We start from the raw sequence: 19557 nt of genomic DNA, 5'->3' as shown, positions 1-19557 counted from the left end.
TTGGCGATTCTACTGGATCGTGATCTCTACTGTGACATACATTGTATATAGATACTGTGATTTTACCCATTGACATAAGCATTAAGAATACCTGATTTTTATGGTCCCTTGTGTGGTCTTCTTAGGCAGGTTTGACTGTATAAGGATTGGCACATAATGTTGATGCTTTACACAAGTGAAACATTGCTTATTGTCATACTCTTTGTCATTACAGACAGCAGACAGCAACCAGTCTTACCAGGTGGGTGCAGTACCATTTCTAACCAACGTGGGGCGCTAGTGCAACAACTATACCAATTACCAGCAATGTGTTATACATAGATGTGAATTTTCTGTTTTGTAATGTAAATGTATGATAGCTTTGGTGATCATTTGTGTACTCAAGGTACTTGATAGATTATGTTAAAGAGTTTTGGTATCCTTTGAGACTTTTACTGAAGAATATACAGTTTTGAGCAGTGTTTTGGTGTTGTTCTAGACCCTTTACATTTCAACAATAGGTTAGCCTGCATAGTCGTTAGCGGCCCTGTCTCTGGAACTAGAAGCCGTGAGTTCGATTTCCGGCTGTTTCGCTCACCCGACATGCACGCTACTGGAAAGGGTTGCAGTCCTTAGGACGGGACGTTAAGCCGTGGTCCACTGTTCATTGTGCTTGTCAAAAAGAGCTGGGGAATTTCCCCGGTGCAATGTACCTGTAAATACTGTACATAGCATCTGTCCTCTCTGTCACAACCAGTGGAAGACTAGCTCTTCAATGGGCTTAACTGGTTCAATATCATATGCCGAAAAGCAGTTACTCAAGCAACTTGATATGATTTTGGAAACGGTCAGATGTGTCAGACACCATCTGATATCTTTCATCAGTGACACTGGAGAAATGTTGTTGGAGAGAGTTTTTATTTCCTAGCTATGAATTGATATGCAAAATAGATCTAGTTGGAGAACAGATTTATCCTATAGATTAAACTATGAAATATGGATCAATATCACATTCACTTTTGAAAAAAAAAGATATTACACCAAATAATCCATTTGTAACCTTCCTGTAACTCCTAGTTTTTACTCCATTCATTTGAGGTCATTTGGAGTATCCTGACTTGAAACTTGATGATCCAGCATATAAAAGATGCGGCCAGTATCTATTTATAAATGTTGACCCACATATCCCATATTTCATAAGTCTATACCAGTATCTATATGGAGATATGAGCGTAACCGAATGCCGAGTGTTTCAAAGTGGTAGGAGTTGGGAATCGGAATCCAAAATTGTCTTGACTTTGTCTAACCTTCTTTCCTATTGGACAATACAAATTGTCTTCAGCTCTTTTGCATTTATAGTTAGGGTATTAAAAAACAGTTTCTTCTAGATCTTTTCAGTATTTTCACTGACGAAAGATAGTGGCTACTATCTGAAGCGTCTGACCGTTTCCAAAATCGTATCTAGTTGCTTGAGTAACTGCTTTTTGGTAGGAGTTAGATGGTTTGATTCTGAACTGGTACCAGTTTTGAGGTAATATTATGGAAAAAGCGTTTTTGGTGCATCGAAATCGGAGGGCGCACATATTCCAAGGTTGGAGATGGAAACAGGTACATTTTGTTTATTTGATTGTTTGTGTTGCATATCTGGTGAACAACTTCATGGCATAGCACACTGGGTTTGTACTAGCTGCATATCCAGACAGATTTTTTTGATCCACTTACACTGGGAAGGACCCCTACTCTTTAAGTGTGGTGGGTTCTTTAAGCTTGAGATGTAGTTATATAATGTGTAAGAAGTACCCTGTGTTCTTATTTTTGAATCAATGATTGTTTGAGGCAAATATTCATGACTAGCTTTTGCCAACAAATGTCTCATAAATTGTTTGAATGAATTCTGTTTGTTCGGGATTTGAAATAATTCACATTGTACATGTATGATAAACTGAAAGATCAGCATAAAAACAGAGTTTGAGGAGAAATTTGATAATTATGCAGTTTCAGGCAGACTCTTACCAAAGTTTTAGTTAGGATTTTACTATATAGGGGGTCCAAATTTCTTGGTGAGTCGCAGTAAGACTTAGTGATATAGGCGTCACTATTGTAAGGAGATCTGAGGGCATCCATCTTCCATGGTACAGAGTTTTCAAGAATATCAAGTGAAAATGGTTCATTCTGAAGTATCCTGAGGGGCCAAAATACTGTCAAAGAGGTCACAGTAGAAGACTGTGATCACAGATGACTTAGTAGCATCCCTGGTCAATCAGAATTTCATACTTGTCAGAGGATCTGCTCCCCAGTGTAAGAGTGTCTAGTGCTTCCAATATCTTGTCTAGTGCATCCAATTTCTTGTTATTTTAAGAAAAAGCATGTCTAGATTGTTTTAATGATGCCTGGATGCATGCCTGGCAAAAAGACTGGTTTCAGGTCTTGACCATGTCTATATTCAGGTGCACGATTTTCTCCTACTAGTTCTAGCCTTCTATTTTAATTGTGTTTTCTACCTAGAATTTTACTTGGAAATGTGCCAAGAACCAAGGAAATTATTTGGTGAGGCCTAGACTAAGATATTTAGGGAGGAGCAGTAAAAGGAAAATGTGTGTCTATGGCTGGGTCACTGTTGTGATTAAAAACATGGCATGATTTTACAATAAACAAACTAGCCAGCAATACTATTCAGATTATTTGCATTGCTTCAGTATCAAATAGCCAAGTGGCCTAACGGACGAAAGATCAAGAGGTCACTGGTTTGATTCCCGGCTATACGCTGTGTACTAGAGAAAGGCACATAACATGACTTTATTCACTACACCCAGGTGTAAAAATAGGTACCTGACTTCGGTTGGGGAGGTTAAAGGTAGTGGAAGGAGAGGGATGGGCTCCACCTTCCAATACTGTACCCTAGACATACATTTGTAGTGGATAACATCCCACTGTCCCTATGGCCTAAAAATGGCTATTGAACTATCTTGACCTTTAATTGGTTTAGCGAAGGGCTCTAGCCAGCGTCCGTCCTTCTGTTTTTTGACAGAATTTTGCTGCCGAGGACGGACAAAAATTTTGCCCAATTCCGTCCCCTGTGACGGACAAACAATATGACCAAGCTGAGTTTACCAGCAAAATTTGCTCCTCAAAATAAAGGAAGTAGCATTTCAAAGGGTCTAGATTTCAAAATTTCTCAGATAGCACACAAACGGACCCCCTAGGATCGTCACGCTTTTGGAAGGATTTCCATTCAAAATTTAGGGCGAAAAAAAATTCAGGCTGGCTAAAAGTAAAACACTGAACTTTAGTGTCCCCCTCCATATATTCCTAACATGGTACAGTCTGAATTCATCTATCTTATCTCAGCCTGTTGAAATGAACACATCTTCTGCATCACTGGTTGCTCCCTTGTTGCCATGGCAACAGATGGGGTAATCAGACCATTGCTCCCTAGAGGGGGGTCTGTGGAAGTAGAAGTTATTGGAATCACTATATCCTATGGGGCTTGCATGTCTGGATAGGTGATTAAGTACTGTAGACAAGTGTTGAAACATTTGGTATAGTGTTGAAATTGTTTTACAGGAAAAGGGGGGTTTTCAGTGCTTTGACCATCTTTTGTGAAGCAAACTGCATGTATTTCCTACTGTTAATCGTTTAATGTTTGCAGGGACTTAATTTTGGAGTAACTGTTGTAGTACGGGAGTACACAAATTTTTAAACCATTTGTTTCATGATGTACAGTATTTCCTAAGACTGTTTTGATACCAGTTTTCTTTGTGTATGGATCTTGAATTGGAGATAAATTCTTTTATATTTCGGATACACATGTACTACTTATAACTACTACATAGTAGTAAATTATGGTATTTGATATAATTCTGGAATATTTTTCTTTGTTGGCATTTTTGTCATAACTTTGTCAAGAATTTTTTCCTACTGATACATGTGTATCAATAAAGATTAGACATCAAGGAAGTATGATACGCAAAAATGTTTATTCAAGGAACAGGATAGATGTCTTGTTGCTCTTAAGTAAATGTTTTCTTTGATATCTTCTACAGAATGCCCATTCCCCATTTCTCTACATCATACATGACCTTTCCATTCTTTGTAATAAATTCTGCCGTCCAACTCATACGGAACAAGTCATCTCATCTCCGCATCTTTTATCCTCGTTTTTCCCGCGAATCAATCCTCATGAAGGTGACCTTTACCGTTATTAGCGAGGCGTTGACCCAATTTTTTCGGTCATTACGAAAATCGCGGCGAGACCGTCGCGCGGGAATAGAAAAGATGACGGGGGTGTAAAAGCTAATATAAATTGTAATGCGTCGCGACGAATTTACATGTGAAAATGATGTTGGGTTAGTATTGGTGTCATCTGTCTTTTCATTGGTGGCTTTCAACTTGTTGTTGCTGGGTTTGAGATACTGGGTGCAGAATTGTGCACTTTTGTGCGACCAAAATTGCAGCTGCGCACCAGTCCTAAATTTTTTAAAAGCTAATATAAATTGTTATGCGTTAGGATGAATTTACATGTGAAAACGATTTTGGTGTCCTCTGTCTTTTCATTGGTTATTTTGAACTTGGTGTTGCTGGGCTTGAAGTGTGCACAGTGCACAATTATGCACTTTTATTTGTGCACCCAAAATTGCAGCTATGCACCGAAATTTGTAAAAGGCAATCTAAATTGTAATGCGTCGCGATGAATTTACTTGTGAAAATGATGTTGGGTTAGTATTGGTGTCATCTGTCTTTTCATTGGGTTGTTTTCAACATGTTGAAAGGCTTGAAATACTGGTTGTATAATTGTGCACTTTTGTGCGACCAAAATTGCATCTGTGCACCTAAATTTTGTAAAAGGTAATCTAAATTCGAATACGTCGCGATAAATTTAGATGTGAAAATGTGGGGTTAGTATTGGTGTCATCTGTCTTTTCATTGGTGCTTTTCAACTTGTTCCTGGGCTTGAATTGTGCACGGTGCACTATTATGCACTTTTGTGCAAACAAAATTGTGCACCTAATTTTTGACTGTGTGCACCAGCATGCAAAAATTGAAACTCGTGCAACTGTTACACGATTTACGGTATATTGATTTGGTTAAATGAAGGCATCAGTTTTGTGTTACATGTTCAGGAGATCTTTTATTCCCCTTGTCAATGTTACAGCACCCCAGTGTCACATCCCATACATGAGCATGTAGTAAAAGGGACATAAAGATGTACTTCATTTATTTTACAACTAAAGAGAGATCAGTGTGATGGAATCCACACGACAACAAAGAATGACATGTCATTTTATATGTATTTAGAGCTTGTTATTTTCCTTTGGCAAGAAGGTTATGTTTTAGGTGCCATTATTTTTGTGTGTGTGTGTTGTGTGTGAGTGCATGCATGTGAGTGCGTGTGTGTGTCTGTCTGTGTGTTTGTGTGTGTGTGGAAAGGATAACTCGAGAAGCCTTGGATGGATCCTGATGATATTTGGTAAATGGATATAGGGGTTGGCAAAAGGAAAGGAAAGTTCAATAATGGGCCCCTAATGACATTCTACATTTCTGTTACAGTAGCAGAACGTATGGTTTTGATATCTTGTGTTATAATTTAAGTAGGCATTTTTTTTAAACTACTTTTAAATATTACATAATATATATATAAAGAAAGCAGTTTTCATATAGTTATTAATGGTCTGGGTATAAAAAGAAAGATTGTTAAAAAAATCTGAACGTAAAAAGGTGCAATTATCTAACGCTAGTTCACCTTTATTTGTGGTGTAGCCCATATCCGTTGTTTTCAAAACCAGAATATTTAGGGTCATCAAGTCGATGGACACTGCAATATTTTGAAAATAGCCACAATATTTGGGAAATTTAGCATGTTGAAAACTACCGTCAATGGACGTGATATCTGCAAATACCCAGCTTTGAAAACAACGGATTTAGGTTACCCAACGGATAAAGGTGAACTAGCGTTATAGAATAGATCTATAGAATAAATATATGTCTAATATTATCATGTACATAACTGGGAGTTGTACCATCTTCTTTTGAGTCTGACTCAGTGGATAATGAAACGTCACACGTTTTAATACTATTAGTGGGTAAATGTCCATGATCTGAATCTATCATTTGCCAACAGTTGCTCTTTCCCAAAATCATCAAGTGATAATGATTCTGAAAATTCCCCTACTCTTGCACAGTCCTGAGCGCACGCCCGGTCATTTCCACACCTACATTGTATTTCTGCGCGACAGATAGTTTCGCGGCTTGCTAACTTTCCATTATGAGCTCATCTCCCAAGGGAATCCCGGGAAATACGAGGGAGGAAAACAAATCTAAACAGGTTGGTTTGAATTCCTGGAAGATTTAGCTTGTTACTGGAAGCTATAGGAAGGCATGTGTGAGTATGAGGTAGGTGGAGTTTTCGGATCAAATATTATACCTTCAACATATTTGTCATGACATTTGCTTTATGTTTTTTTTTTTTGCTGGTGTGTTCTTTTTATTTCTTCTTCTGTCAGGACCCAATCAGAGCTTAGAACTGTATTGCTATTAGGATTATCATCAATTTCATGTATATTGCAAATATCAAGTTGAACAATTTTTTTACTTGCATGCAATACTATAGTGTGAGCCCAATGGTTAGTGTTGTGTGTGAGAAGCTTGACAAAAGGTTACCATAACGGGAAAATGTTCTGTATTTTAATGAGAATGTTGCCTTTCTAGAGTTAATGGTTAAGAGTTAGTGTTATAATAAGTCAATACTTTAGGTAGGTACCATTCTCATAATGTGTAATACATGGGTCTGTATGGGGGGCTACTCAGATACTGGATTATCATTAAATTGTTCTTTTTTTGGTTAATTTGTGATGAAATTTTGGCTGAATTTGGTCGATCTTGTATCCATAAAATGTGCCTTTAAGAATTTGATAACACAGGACGATATTATTACAATATGTTTTTTTTTTATAATGAACATGATGCTGAAAATTTGGTCAAAGGAGAATCAAAATTATATTGGTCATCATAATTCACCATGACATGATATCCATGTATTTGATAACAGAAGATGATAATGATATGAAATACTGCTTTTGATAGTTATCATAAATTAGGATCTAATATGTTATCATGTTCACATCAATCCTGATGAATATTACAAAAGTTGCATTATTTATATGACATTAAAGTTTATGAGTTTCATTTTTGGTGACCACTACCACCCTCATAATTACCAACATATTCTATATGTCCCGAGAGATTTCTGAAAATATTCAAATGTTGGAAAATGTCCTTATAATTCCAAAAGTACATCTGTAGTGAAATGTATTAATCAATATGTATTTTCTACTCTTTTTATACATTGTCCTCATTGGTATCTGTTTTTTGTCTAAGACATCAATTTTTATTACACTAAAAGTGAGGTATTACATTATGCTGAGAGAGGTACACAATGTAATACAAGGGGTAACTGTTGTAAAATTTGAAAACATTTAGAAGGTAAAATATCTTCTAAATTTGTGAAAAATCGTAATTATTTCATGTTTTGATATGGCTTGTATGGAAATGGAAATGAAAAAGGCAGTTTTTTTGTCAATAATGTTGCAAAACTTTTCTAAGCATGAAAAAAATAGAAATTCCTTAATATACTAGTATTCATTTTGCCCTCAGTTTGTATTTCCTAACTTTACAAAGACCATAGAATAAACAATAACAACAACAATTTGTTTATCATATCTTCAGGTGTTTATTATCTACACATTCCAGAATAGGGGGATCCAAATGTCCAAATTTGGGCGTGTGTCGCGGTTGGTGATTTTTCCATTAGTCGGCGAAAGTAGTAAAATCATCCCTAAGGACCATGTATGGAAATATGCAGACTGATAAAAATGTGTATTTGTTATTAGAATGCACAGTCTTCTGATAGTAAGACCGTTGGATAATATCAAAATACTGTAAATAATGAAATATTCAGCAGTAATTTTGTTTTTGTAAGCTGACTGTGAACGCTTCACGTATGAGCAGACATGCCCTGTCTTACTGTCATTGTGAATTTGTGTGTACTTTCATTGAAAACATCATGAAGGTAGTAGTGTAGTAGTAGTAGTATTAATTTTTATCAAATTTCCTTTAAATTCCCCATGTTCTGCAGACTTCTGTCTAGATTTCTCTCTCTGTAGTTCTCCTTCAGATCTCTCTCTCTCTCTCTCTCTCTCCCCCTCTCTCTCTCTCTCAAATGATCGTTCTTTCTCTCTCTGGATCTCTCTGTAGATCTCTATCTCTCTGTAGATCTCCCTCTCTCGAGATCTCTTTCTCTCTAGATCCCTCTCTCTCTAGATTTCTTTCTCTCGTGCTGGATCTCTCTCTCTCTCCCTCTCTCGAGATCTCTCTCTCAAATGATCGTTCTTTCTCTCTCTGGATCTCTCTGTAGATCTCTATCTCTCTGTAGATCTCCCTCTCTCTAGATCTCTTTCTCTCTAGATCCCTCTCTCCCTAGATTTCTTTCTCTCGTGCTGGATCTCTCTTTCTCTCCCTCTGTCTAGATCCCTCTCACTCTCTTATTGAAATTGAAACATACATAAAATGTTTGAGTAAAAGTGCTGTGCTGACAATGAAAATATAGCTAATGTCAGTCTACTAGAGGGAGAGATAGAGAAAGAAGGTTTGGTTTTGTGTGATAGCCCCACATACACTTAGTGTCAATCCATGCTTCTATACTAATTGTCTTGACAGTTGTTAATTTGATTAAGGTCCCAGTTAGTGCTGTAACATAATTGTCTATATTGGTGGAAAACTTCCATCTGTTAGACAGTTTCCTCTGCCAATACAGTACCAAAAATGATTTTTTTCTTATTTTGCTTACCCCATGGACAATTCTTATATGAAGAAAAATATTATTGCAGGAAGAAAATTGAGAATAAAATTCAAGCAAAACGAGAATCCACAAATTTTTTTTAGACATATAAGCAAAATCTTCTTAAATTTTCTTATGATGAAGGAAAAAATTCTACAAATTCTTGTTTTTTTCTAACCAGATTCAACTCTTAAGAAATACAAGAATTTTTTTCTTCCTGGAAGATAACTTTTCTGTGAGGAAGCAAAACAAGATAAACAAGAAGAGGCATTTTAAGAAATACAAGAAAACAAATCTCAAATTTTCTCAAAAACTTGACAAGCAAAAATTTGCTTGCCACAAGGACAAGCACATTTTTTTAAGATTTCTTGGGGACAGAATAATTTCTTCCTGGAAGAAAAATTTTCTGTGAGGAAACAAAACAAGATAAACAAGAAAAAGCATTTTTGGTAGTGTATGGAGCATTTTGAACCAAAAAATAAGCTAGCATCGGTTGTTGAACAAATAGTTTACATATTTCTTTTGGCTAAATTCTATCCAATTAATATTTTGCACACACAAAAAAACACTGCAGCAGTCACTTCCACAAATACACAGCCTTACTTTCTTTTGTTGGAAAACTGTGGGAAAATATAGACTAATTTTTCTCAATTTCTGATCAGATTTTGGACAATTTCAAATTAACCTTTCAAATGCTAACATTTTAGGTGAGTAAACAGTTTTGGTGCTGCAAGACTACCTTAGTTTATTGAAGGTTAAAAGGTTGGAATGTTGGTTAATTGTTATGCCGTGCACATCCCCACACATGCGGGTATAATACTGCACTTAACATTGCGCAAACAACAGTGACAGACGCTCACGTACATGTACTTAGTAGTATAGGGGCCTAAGAAAACAATGTTGTGTTTCTGGGTTTAGTCCTGAAAAAAAGTAGTGTCATCTTTTTTTTTCTCTTCTTTTTTTCTAGTTTTTGGCCAATAAATACAGTACAACAATATAAAACAGGGCTCGAAATACTGGGTGCATGTGCACCCAGTGCACCCAAAATTGGAACTGTGCACCCAATTTTTTTCAGTGGGTGCACAGGGTGCACCCAAATATTTTCTTAGGTTTATGTATGGAAAGATATGATCATGTATGAGTATACATCATATTCTTGACATCTAAGTGTTAGAAAGATAATAAAAATGTCTGTCATGTAACTTGTTTAAGAATTTGGTAGCTTGTAACTAAGTTTTGTTACTAGGTTTTTTTTTTACATTATACTTAGATTTAAGTGGTGCACTCAAAAATTTTTTGGTGCACCCAATTTTTTAAGCTGGGTGCACCAGTGCACCTGATCCCAAAAATGAATTTCGAGCCCTGTAAAACTAAAATGCACCAAAGAAAGTAAAATTTATCTACCTAACACTGAAAATAAACTTTCCCCAATTTTGGGCACAGAATGACCACAGCAATGGCTTGTAACCTATGTCGGCCCCCGTCTCTGTTCATTTACCAAGGGAATAACTTGCATAGTAAAATACATTGTACATCAAGAACTGATATTTTCAACATTAATATTTTAATCATACAGATTAAACATTGTACATTCAAGCACTTGTGTAATGTCAGCCATCTAAAATGAGCAAAGAAATAGTGACAATATTTACCAAACATTAATAGTATAATCTTACATCAACAGTTACTGTTGAAAGGAAGCTTGTAAAAAAAGCCATTGTGAAATACAGACAGAAAATTCTTAGATTGCAAGACTGTTCAGAATCTTTTTTTTTTCATCAGATTTCAGGTCGAAAATCTTATGTCCCGTCATGCAGTTGACCCCCCAAAAAGGTTAGGGTCGACAAGTTTTTCAGTTGGGTAACCGTTAACACAGTATTTCTTTTTCTAAGCCTAAGCCTGTATGCATTATGGAGCTATCCGTGCTTTACATCAAGAAAGGCTTAGCTGGGACGTTACTTTGAAGGTAATGTCATCATACGGAATAGATGAAATAAATGGTGGGGATTTCCACTAATTCGCTTTGCTGGCATATCTTTTTGAAAGCGTTGTCAGAGCCATATTTATGTATTTCATACGCATAAAGAAAATGGCACATGCGCATATAAAGACTGCTTTGCAATGTTTTAACAAAAACTTTCTACTCAAAATCGGTCCAAAATATATATAATATTATTTTTATTTATTTATAAAAAATTTCACAGTAAGCAAAATACATGTCCTTTGTGAAGAAATGCAACTTTGAAAGACAAAAATATTTTACATGACTGTTTGAAATGATATTTTTCAAATTTATATAATGCTCTTTATAATTATGTTTTTGATAATTGCCCAAAACCTACTTATCCTATACAACCTGAATGATATTGAAAAACAAACAAATATTATATGTCATGTTAGGATAAAATTATAAACAAAGTCATGTATATTTGGTATCTATTCTTTCAAATATGATATTTTTCATGGAGTTTTATGACAAAGGCCAGACAAACATATTGGGAAATGATGGCTTTGACAGTGGCAACACATTTTTATTTAAATATTCATGACTCAAAGTACACAATGGGAGCGGGGCCCAATTTCGTGGTAGTTAGCCGTGAGGGGGTCGCGTAGTGGGACACATCGTTGTGGGGTCCCGTAGGCCTGGTACGAGCTCCGGAGAGAGGGTTTTAGAGTTGGTTGTACGCGGGAAAAAAGGTAACACTTGTTAATCGTGTCACATGCATTTTAGATATGATAAATTTTGAGTATATTTTATTTTTTTACAGCTGTCAGGGTTGGACAAGTCAACTGTTCTATTATCCCAGGGAAGTGAAATAGCCTATTGAGCAAGCTCATGTACATGTGTATGTCCTACCCAACTTGCTCGATCAGGCAAGAAAGATTTTTCAATGAGTGAGATTTCTATGTACTTGTTACTTTTCACAGTCATGGCATCAAGTGTTGGTCAACACAGAAAAATAGATCCAACAATAAAAGAATTCTAATGCTGGATGTGAAAATGCACAGAAAAATGTCATGATTTTGATTGTGTGTTTATGATTTGACTTGATTTTTTGAGAACTGAATTTTTCTAGATTATTCACGTTTATGTTTTGCACTGTGATTTTTCTGTTCATTATTCCTGAATCATACTAAAGTTTGTTTGATCTGTTATAATTCAAAATCCAAATGTATTTTACATTACTTTCCTTGGTACTGAATGGCTTTCCAATGAGTTAAATACTTTTTTAGTACATTTTTTTGTGTTATAACTTACAGTTAAAGCCAAATACCATGTTTTGATGTTCAAAATAGGTTTAAAATACATTAAATTTTGTAGTTGCATGTCTTCATCAAATATCGAGCACGAAAAATCTCTATTTTATTATTATTGGTAAAGGCAACTTCTGCCAATTTCTATTCCCCAAATGATAGAATTTGCTTCTTATTAAATGTGAATATTTAGCAATATACATTTCTGGGTGAGTAAACGATATATGCACTTAGTAAAAGTCCATTCTGATAACTCAATTTTAGCTGCATTTTTAACTCTCTAGTGTTCTATAATTAGTTTAGTGGTCAAGATATATGAGTTGACTTTTCATATATGGTGGTTAATTTGGTGAGCAAATTTGATGTTGATGGTATGAACCTTCAATCATGTACATTTTCCATAATATGATGATAAATGATAAGTCCAAAGTACCAGGAATGTTTTCTTGATAAATTTGACAAGATGTCATCATTGGTCGGCTGTGGTGTAGGCGACTGTAAGTTTCTTCCATAGTCTGTTGGCAGCTACATCATGACATGTAAATTTCATATCTGTTTTGCGGTGATTTGGCCATTGAAATCTCCTATAGATAGGCACTGTTGAACATACTATAGATAGGAGGTACAGTCAAACCATTGCCATGCAGAATGTCAGTAAATCCATCAACAAAGACTTGTACTCTAACGTTCAAGACACATGTACCTTTCGCTGCCACCCAAATGACCCTGTCTGGAACTCCAAATCCTCGCAAACTACGATTTTAAACTTATTGCAGGGTGACATATGGCCACCTTATGGTTGCAATAGGCAGTGTTTCTGTATCTACAGGACCAGAAATCATGTGGTCGTGGCTGCGTTGGACAGGTGGCTGCTATAGATTATTTCTTAATGCTTAGGTCTATGGGAAAAATTAAAGGGACAAACAAAAAGTGACCGCAATGGCCTGGTGGTCGCTATGCAAAGGTGGCTGCTAAATAGGTTTGACTGTAGCTTGCTGTCCTCGTCTGTGTCTGCGTGCGTTGGTACATGAAGAGCATACGGATGTTGACAGGTTCATCCTCGGGCATGTGCAGGATATGACCCAGAAAGTCCAACGGCCTTGAGTGCACATGTTCGATCAACGACTTTGTTTTATATAATATCATTATATTATAGGGGTGCATAATATATAGATCCTGCTGTTAGATGTAGACTGACAAGATATACATGTAGACAGTTCAAAAATTTCAAGTCATTAATGATTAAGGGAACCTGTGACCAAAGAATTTTAAAAAAGAATAATACAAATGATTGATATATGTGGAAAGAATATCACTTACTGAAAATCAAAAAGCAGAGAAAGGAATGAAAATAAAATTCTTGACTGACCAGTTGATTTCCGAAGCACATACATTCACATAAAACTATACTACCACTAGATATATTGTTATATTATGTGTCGCCTCTCTTAAGCTAGGGGCACAACCCGCCGTACTTGCAATTTGTCTGTTCTTTTTTTTGGGAGGCCACGTCCGCCATGTATTTCTGAAAACTTTCAGGCTGTACAGGGCAGGCGCGTTGCCCGTACTGGCACGTACGGGGGCGAATCCGCAGCCCGATGGCATACAAAATTTTGCCTGAGCATAAAGTTCTATGGCATGTCTGCTCCAAAATCCGTCGGATTTCCTACGAGTTTGTACGGAGGCGGTACCAACCACTTACGGATCCCAAAAGATTACCCACGTTTTGCCACATAGACAGTACGTATTTGCAGTGCACGTACGGCGGGTTGTGCCCCTAGCTTAACTGACTTCTTAAAACATATATAGGCGTATAGGAAATAAGATAAAGCAATTGATTCATCACCTTACAGCTTCAATACTGTCAGCGCCGCTCAAGTGATTAGAGGTGATCAGAACTTGATTGATATCTGAAGTAGTTTCTAATGAGGTAATTTGACCGTCATGAATTTTTGAGTGAAGTCTGATCTCTTTATGCAAAACTTCCGCAGGAATCGGTTCATTTGCATGGCTGTGATTCAGCGCATTACATTAGATTTTATAAGTGGCAATATTAGAAACAGGAATGCCAGGACACAAAATAGTGTTGTTACAGTTGCAATGTTGTCCAAATTTCTTGGTGAGTCGTGGCAAGTGCTACAGGTGCGACTATCAAAGGGGGTCCGGGGGCATCCACCTTCCATGGTGCAGAGTTTTCGAGAATTTTCGTGCATTGTAAGATATCCTCTAAGAGGGGCAAAATTACTGAAACAGAGTTGAAGACTGTGACCACAATTGACCCAGTAACATCCCTGGTCAATCAGAATTTTACATGTATGCTTGTCAGAGGATCTGTTGTTCGAGCATATGGTGCATCCAATTTCTTCTCATTTTTAATATGTAGCGATTACAAAAGACATGTTGACATATGCCTGGCTAAAAGCCTCTTTGACGGTCACTCTGAAGTTGTAAAAGAGATCTACAAATGGAGCATCTGATTCAGTAATCCCAGAGGTATGCACACTTCAGATATTCATGTGTTCAAGACATTCTTGAAAAGGCCTCAGTATCTCATTTCTTTTTATGTGGCTTTCTTAGGGTACCTGGTGGAATTACAAAAGTTGGCGGTAGCACTTTGCGTTTCTTTTCACATAATAGATCATAGAATCATCTAGTATCCTTCTAAGGCAATGTACAATGTGTCCCTAGACATTGAAACATTTCGTCTTTACACTTTTGTACCCTGTTCTTTCTACTGATCTCTTTAAGGTTTTATCAGTGGACCACATCTATAAGTATAGAACACTCATAATAGTTAAAACGACTTGCGGATTTTTACTGTAAGTTTTGAAATATTTGTGGCGACGCACTTGAAGGTGGTTCAATCTCTACAACTAGAGAAAATTAAGAGATTTTACCTCTGATTTATTTGTGGTGATCTTGCCTTTTTTTTGTGACCTCTTGGTAGCATGCATAGATAGGCCCTGCCTCTGGAACTAGAAGCCATGAGTTTGATTCCGGCTGTGTCGCTCACCCGACATGCGCGCTACCGGAAAGGGTTGCAGTCCTAAGGACAGGATGTTAAGCCGTGGTCCAAGTTGTTCATTGTGCTTGTCGAAAAGGTAGTGAGATTTTCCCCGTACAATGAACCTGTAAATACGGTTCATAGTGTCTGTCTTTTCTATCACATTGTCAGCCAATAAAAGAATATACAATTTGTAATAAATAGATCTTCAGTGAACTAAACTGGTTTGAGCTCTCTCACTCTTTGTTGCAAAATAAGTCATCACAATGCAAATAAGACATATTCTTTAGTATATGTTTGTAAATAGTGCGCTGAGTGCCTATCACAAACTTTGAACACTGTGAATGCCTCATTTCTCCCTCCTATTGGGAAATTAAGTCCCCTCCACTTAAACAAATTTACGGTAAAATCCTCTTTGAGGGACCCTTTTTGATCTGTAAGCTTAGCGCACTTTTTTAACAGGCCGTTTGGATTTCCTAATGTTCCAATTAAGCCATTTCCTCTGACATTTTAATCCACAGTGATGCGGTTTCCTACTGTGTTCACCTAATTCTTCCACTGTGAAAAACTGGGACAGAGATGAAATGTAGATCTCTTTGATAAATCATAGGTAAGACAAGCTACTCCCAGAGATCAAAAATCATGACAATCTGTCAACCCCTTCTTGAGTTATTCACGTTCCAATTCTGGAACAAAAGTAGCCCCTGCTAGAGAGCCCATCCTTACACCACTAAGTCTTACTCTCTTCTCCTTGAGCTATCTGCCTGTCAAAACTTATGGTTCAAGTAGTTGTTACGTATCTGCTATATGTAGTGCTTGTTTAACTGTGTGGTCCAAGGGCTTTAGAAGTGATGATGGGCACTGCCTTGTACATGTACACCAAAAATGTGGGAAGGATTTTGATTTACTAGTATATTATCAGAGACATTGAAAAGAATTTAGAGAGGAAGAAGAATTGAAAAGAAAACATACCAGCAACTTGTAGTATTTATTCTAATTGCAAGTATGTTTTACTTGACCATGTCTTCCCTAAACATTTAAAAGACAGTCATACGATTTCTAAATTTTGAATCAAACCATCCTCATGAACGCAATGCTGTTTTTACTGTACATCTTATTAACTTAACGCCTTGTAAAAATAAGCCAACTGTTTCATCGTGTCACAAAGTTTCTTTCACATAGACTCTGAGTCTTATTTGGTAAAGACGCTGAGGTGAGAACTTTTGCCAACATCAATGTTACACTTCTGTGAGGTCAAAGAGTGTTTGCTTTGGTGTGGTTAGAAGAGTTGGTAAGAGTTCACCAAATATTTCAAGGGGAACTGTGTGGAGGATAGAAATCTGAGGACGAATCAAAAGGTTGAGTTGTACTATGGAATCTGAGGTAAGTCTAGAGAATAACAATTAATGTTCTTTATTGGTCATAGAGATTTTGTAATTTTGTATCATGGTGTTAAGTGTATATGAAGTATATTTTGTAAAATACTGATTACAGAATTTGTCTGATGTACATGTACATTAAGTTTGTAGCTTTCTTCACTGGTTTAAGTGTTTTGTCGACGATTTCTTATTTTTGTATGTAGAATTTTATTCTAATGGTCCTAGTTTCGATTGAATTATATGTGAATCTCAGTGCGCAAATATTTAGTTACATTCAGTCTGGAGATGGTGATAGGGAATTGAATGATTTCAGCTTTGACCAAAGTAGTGAAATTTCTCAGTCGAATATGACATGTCTAGCTCAGTCTTCAGTGATATAAACGAGTTGAAGATCACTTTCAATTAGAATTACTCTTGCAGGAAGTATAATATCATCTTGCATAAAAATAATCATAGTCATAGATAACCTCATTGTAGATTTTGCTTTTTTTTCACACATTGAAGTTAGTGGCTTTATCTGAGATGAAAGGACTAGAAATATATATATATGGGCCAAACACATCTTTGCCCCACCACATCTGCCTAGTGATAACCTAGTTCTAGTTTGAACACCTTTTCAATCTTGTCTGCTTGCCTCCATGTCAAATCTGTTCCACATGACTTGACTAAGTCTTACCTCTGCTAGCATAAAGGCAAGTGGTGTGAGCCATGTTTACATTACTGGAATATTTGTCATTGTCAGAGAAAGAGATGGCATAGAAGGAATTCTTATTCCCCCCTCACATTAGGCGCAATTCGATCGGACGACGAGTCTGCGAGCTCTAATTTACGAGGAGGCATGACCCTGCTGCCAACGAAGAAATGGTAGAGTTCCCCCTTCCCGTCAGGGTTATGCCTCCTCGTAATTTAGAGCTCGCAGACTCGTCGTTCGATCAAATCGCGCCTAATGTGAGGGTGGTATAAAGAAGCCAGATCATAATCTTAAGATTTATGAAGAATGTGTCTTTTGTATCTTCAGATGGAAGGTACTTCATATCATTACAATTCAGTCAAACCTGTACTACATGGAGTGACCACCTCTACATACAGACTACCTGGAAATTGTAGATTATCATTATTGCTGACTGTGATTCATAGAGATAGTTTGCATCTTATATTTGCCACTGGCACAAAATGGGAAGGTATGTAAAGAATTCTCATATGATATTTTCAATGCAGGTATCATTTTAGAAAAGTTGATTTTGTTCTTTTGTGCATCAGGTACATGTATAATCTACAAGCAGAGGAAAATATCATTTCTTTTCGGCATTCTAGATTTACTTACCTTAAAACAATTTTCTCCATCAACTTCTACATATATATCAAATGGAAAGTCTTGTTTAGAATACCCGTATTTGTGCTGTCCTTGGTACTGAAAATGTTAGTTATCAGGTAAGGTAGTTATGGAAAAGTTAATAGAAAACATTAAAGATATACGTACACTAACTGGTTTTGACAGATTTTCAAACTACTGTTTTTAGAATACCAGAATTTGTGCTGTCCCTGGTGCTGAACTGAAGCCTTCCATTGTTATTTGGAATAAGTTTATGAAAAATTATGAAAGACTCTTGAAATACAACTTTGCATTTTCAAATTTGTTTTTTTTGAAATGTCATGCTTAGAATCTGCATGTATTAAAACGCAAAAAGTGCACTTCATTTTTCAGTATTTTTTCTTTTTTTGCTGGTGTATAGATTCTTAAGCCCACTTGTGACTTTTAAAAAAATGATATGGCAAAATGTTGCATGCCAAAAATTAATTTATCATTCAAAAAAGTCCCAAACGGAAATCCTCGCAGGAAAAATGATGAAAAATTACATCTCCCTGAGGTCAGCGCTCTCCCTGTGGTTTAGCACACATCGTTTGTCAAACTGTCAGAAGAATCAACGGAATCATAAAATCACACGGGCGATGATTTAATTGGTAAATCCTCACTGGAAGCAACCATTCATCAAAAGTCATCCGAGACTTGGAATTTCGCTCCAGTAGAATGGTCAATTTTGATTTTATCTTTCAGAGGATTAAGTGATGAAAATGATATGTAGATACGGGGAAAGTTTTTATCTATCATAAGAGACAGATGTTTTAGATGACAGCCGACCTCCTACAATGAAAGCAGTTTACTCTTTAGTCTTCTACCTAGACAGGAACTAGCCTGGTATTCATACTATCCCTGCCCTATAATTGTTTTAATAATTGAAAATTGTAAGATATAAACGAGTGCTCTGATTGGTTTCTCGGTCCTCTCTCAGTTCTAACAGCATTGCACTGTGGTTCAAACAGAGATTCACAAGTTTGCTAACTGCTTGTAGCCCGGGTACCATCCGGGTAGTGGTTTGTTCATATGTTTGCTTCTGCTACCCGTCTGTGCACGGAACTACAATGTACATGTACTCAAATCTTTTGGCGATGACATCAGTTAATGAGGAAATTAATAAAGGAATGGGTTCTAGAGTGCTTGTTCGAACAGCCGTTCCAACACCTGTTTGAATATAGCAATCAGTTAAGTAAACCATTTCAAGTTTCATGGGTAGCAGAAGGAAACCCTCATCTGAAATTTGGACGACAATTGAATATTCCAGCTTCCCAGAGTCACAGAATAGCAGAGAAGCGACAGTGTATATAGTGTTAACAAACAAACTACTATCCGGTTGGTACTGTTGGTACGGTTGGTATCTGATACCCAATATAATCAATGATCTGATGGCAAACTTGCAATGGGGTTAAGACTATTGGAGGAAGCACTCAGAGGAGCGAACTAAAGTTTGAATAGGGTGGGTATCAGGCCAAACAGGTCCCACCCAGAACAACAGATGTTTCTGTACCCTAAATCCTCCCAGGGCGGACACTTGTGGCAAATTACAGACATCCAGGGGTGCGTCGGAAACCCTCCGTCTTTTTTCCGTCCTCTGGGGCCATCGGCAAAGTGGGGATCAGAACTATGTCACCCTGAAAACATGCAGGAAACAGCTCTACTTAGGGGGCCTTCATTACTCATCCTGTCAGCAAAATCTGCTTTTTAATAGGGGGGCTTGGATTCAAGGGCATAGGAAGGGCATAATGTATAT

The 19557-nt window shown here is 36.9% G+C and overlaps 1 protein-coding gene across 1 annotated transcript in view; it reads left to right on the top strand.

Annotated features, from left to right (window-relative positions):
• The window catches only part of LOC118405986 (nck-associated protein 5-like), an 88262-nt gene that overhangs the window by 1816 nt on the left and 66889 nt on the right, over window positions 1-19557 (top strand). The window contains exon 3 of the mRNA XM_035805840.1: window positions 215-241. Coding sequence (XP_035661733.1) covers window positions 215-241 — 27 coding nt within the window. The remainder of the gene's footprint in view (window positions 1-214; window positions 242-19557) is intronic.

This window comes from Branchiostoma floridae, chromosome 18 (assembly GCF_000003815.2).
Source record: "Branchiostoma floridae strain S238N-H82 chromosome 18, Bfl_VNyyK, whole genome shotgun sequence".
NCBI lineage: Eukaryota > Metazoa > Chordata > Leptocardii > Amphioxiformes > Branchiostomatidae > Branchiostoma > Branchiostoma floridae.
This window is presented reverse-complemented; position numbering and strand designations above follow the sequence as displayed.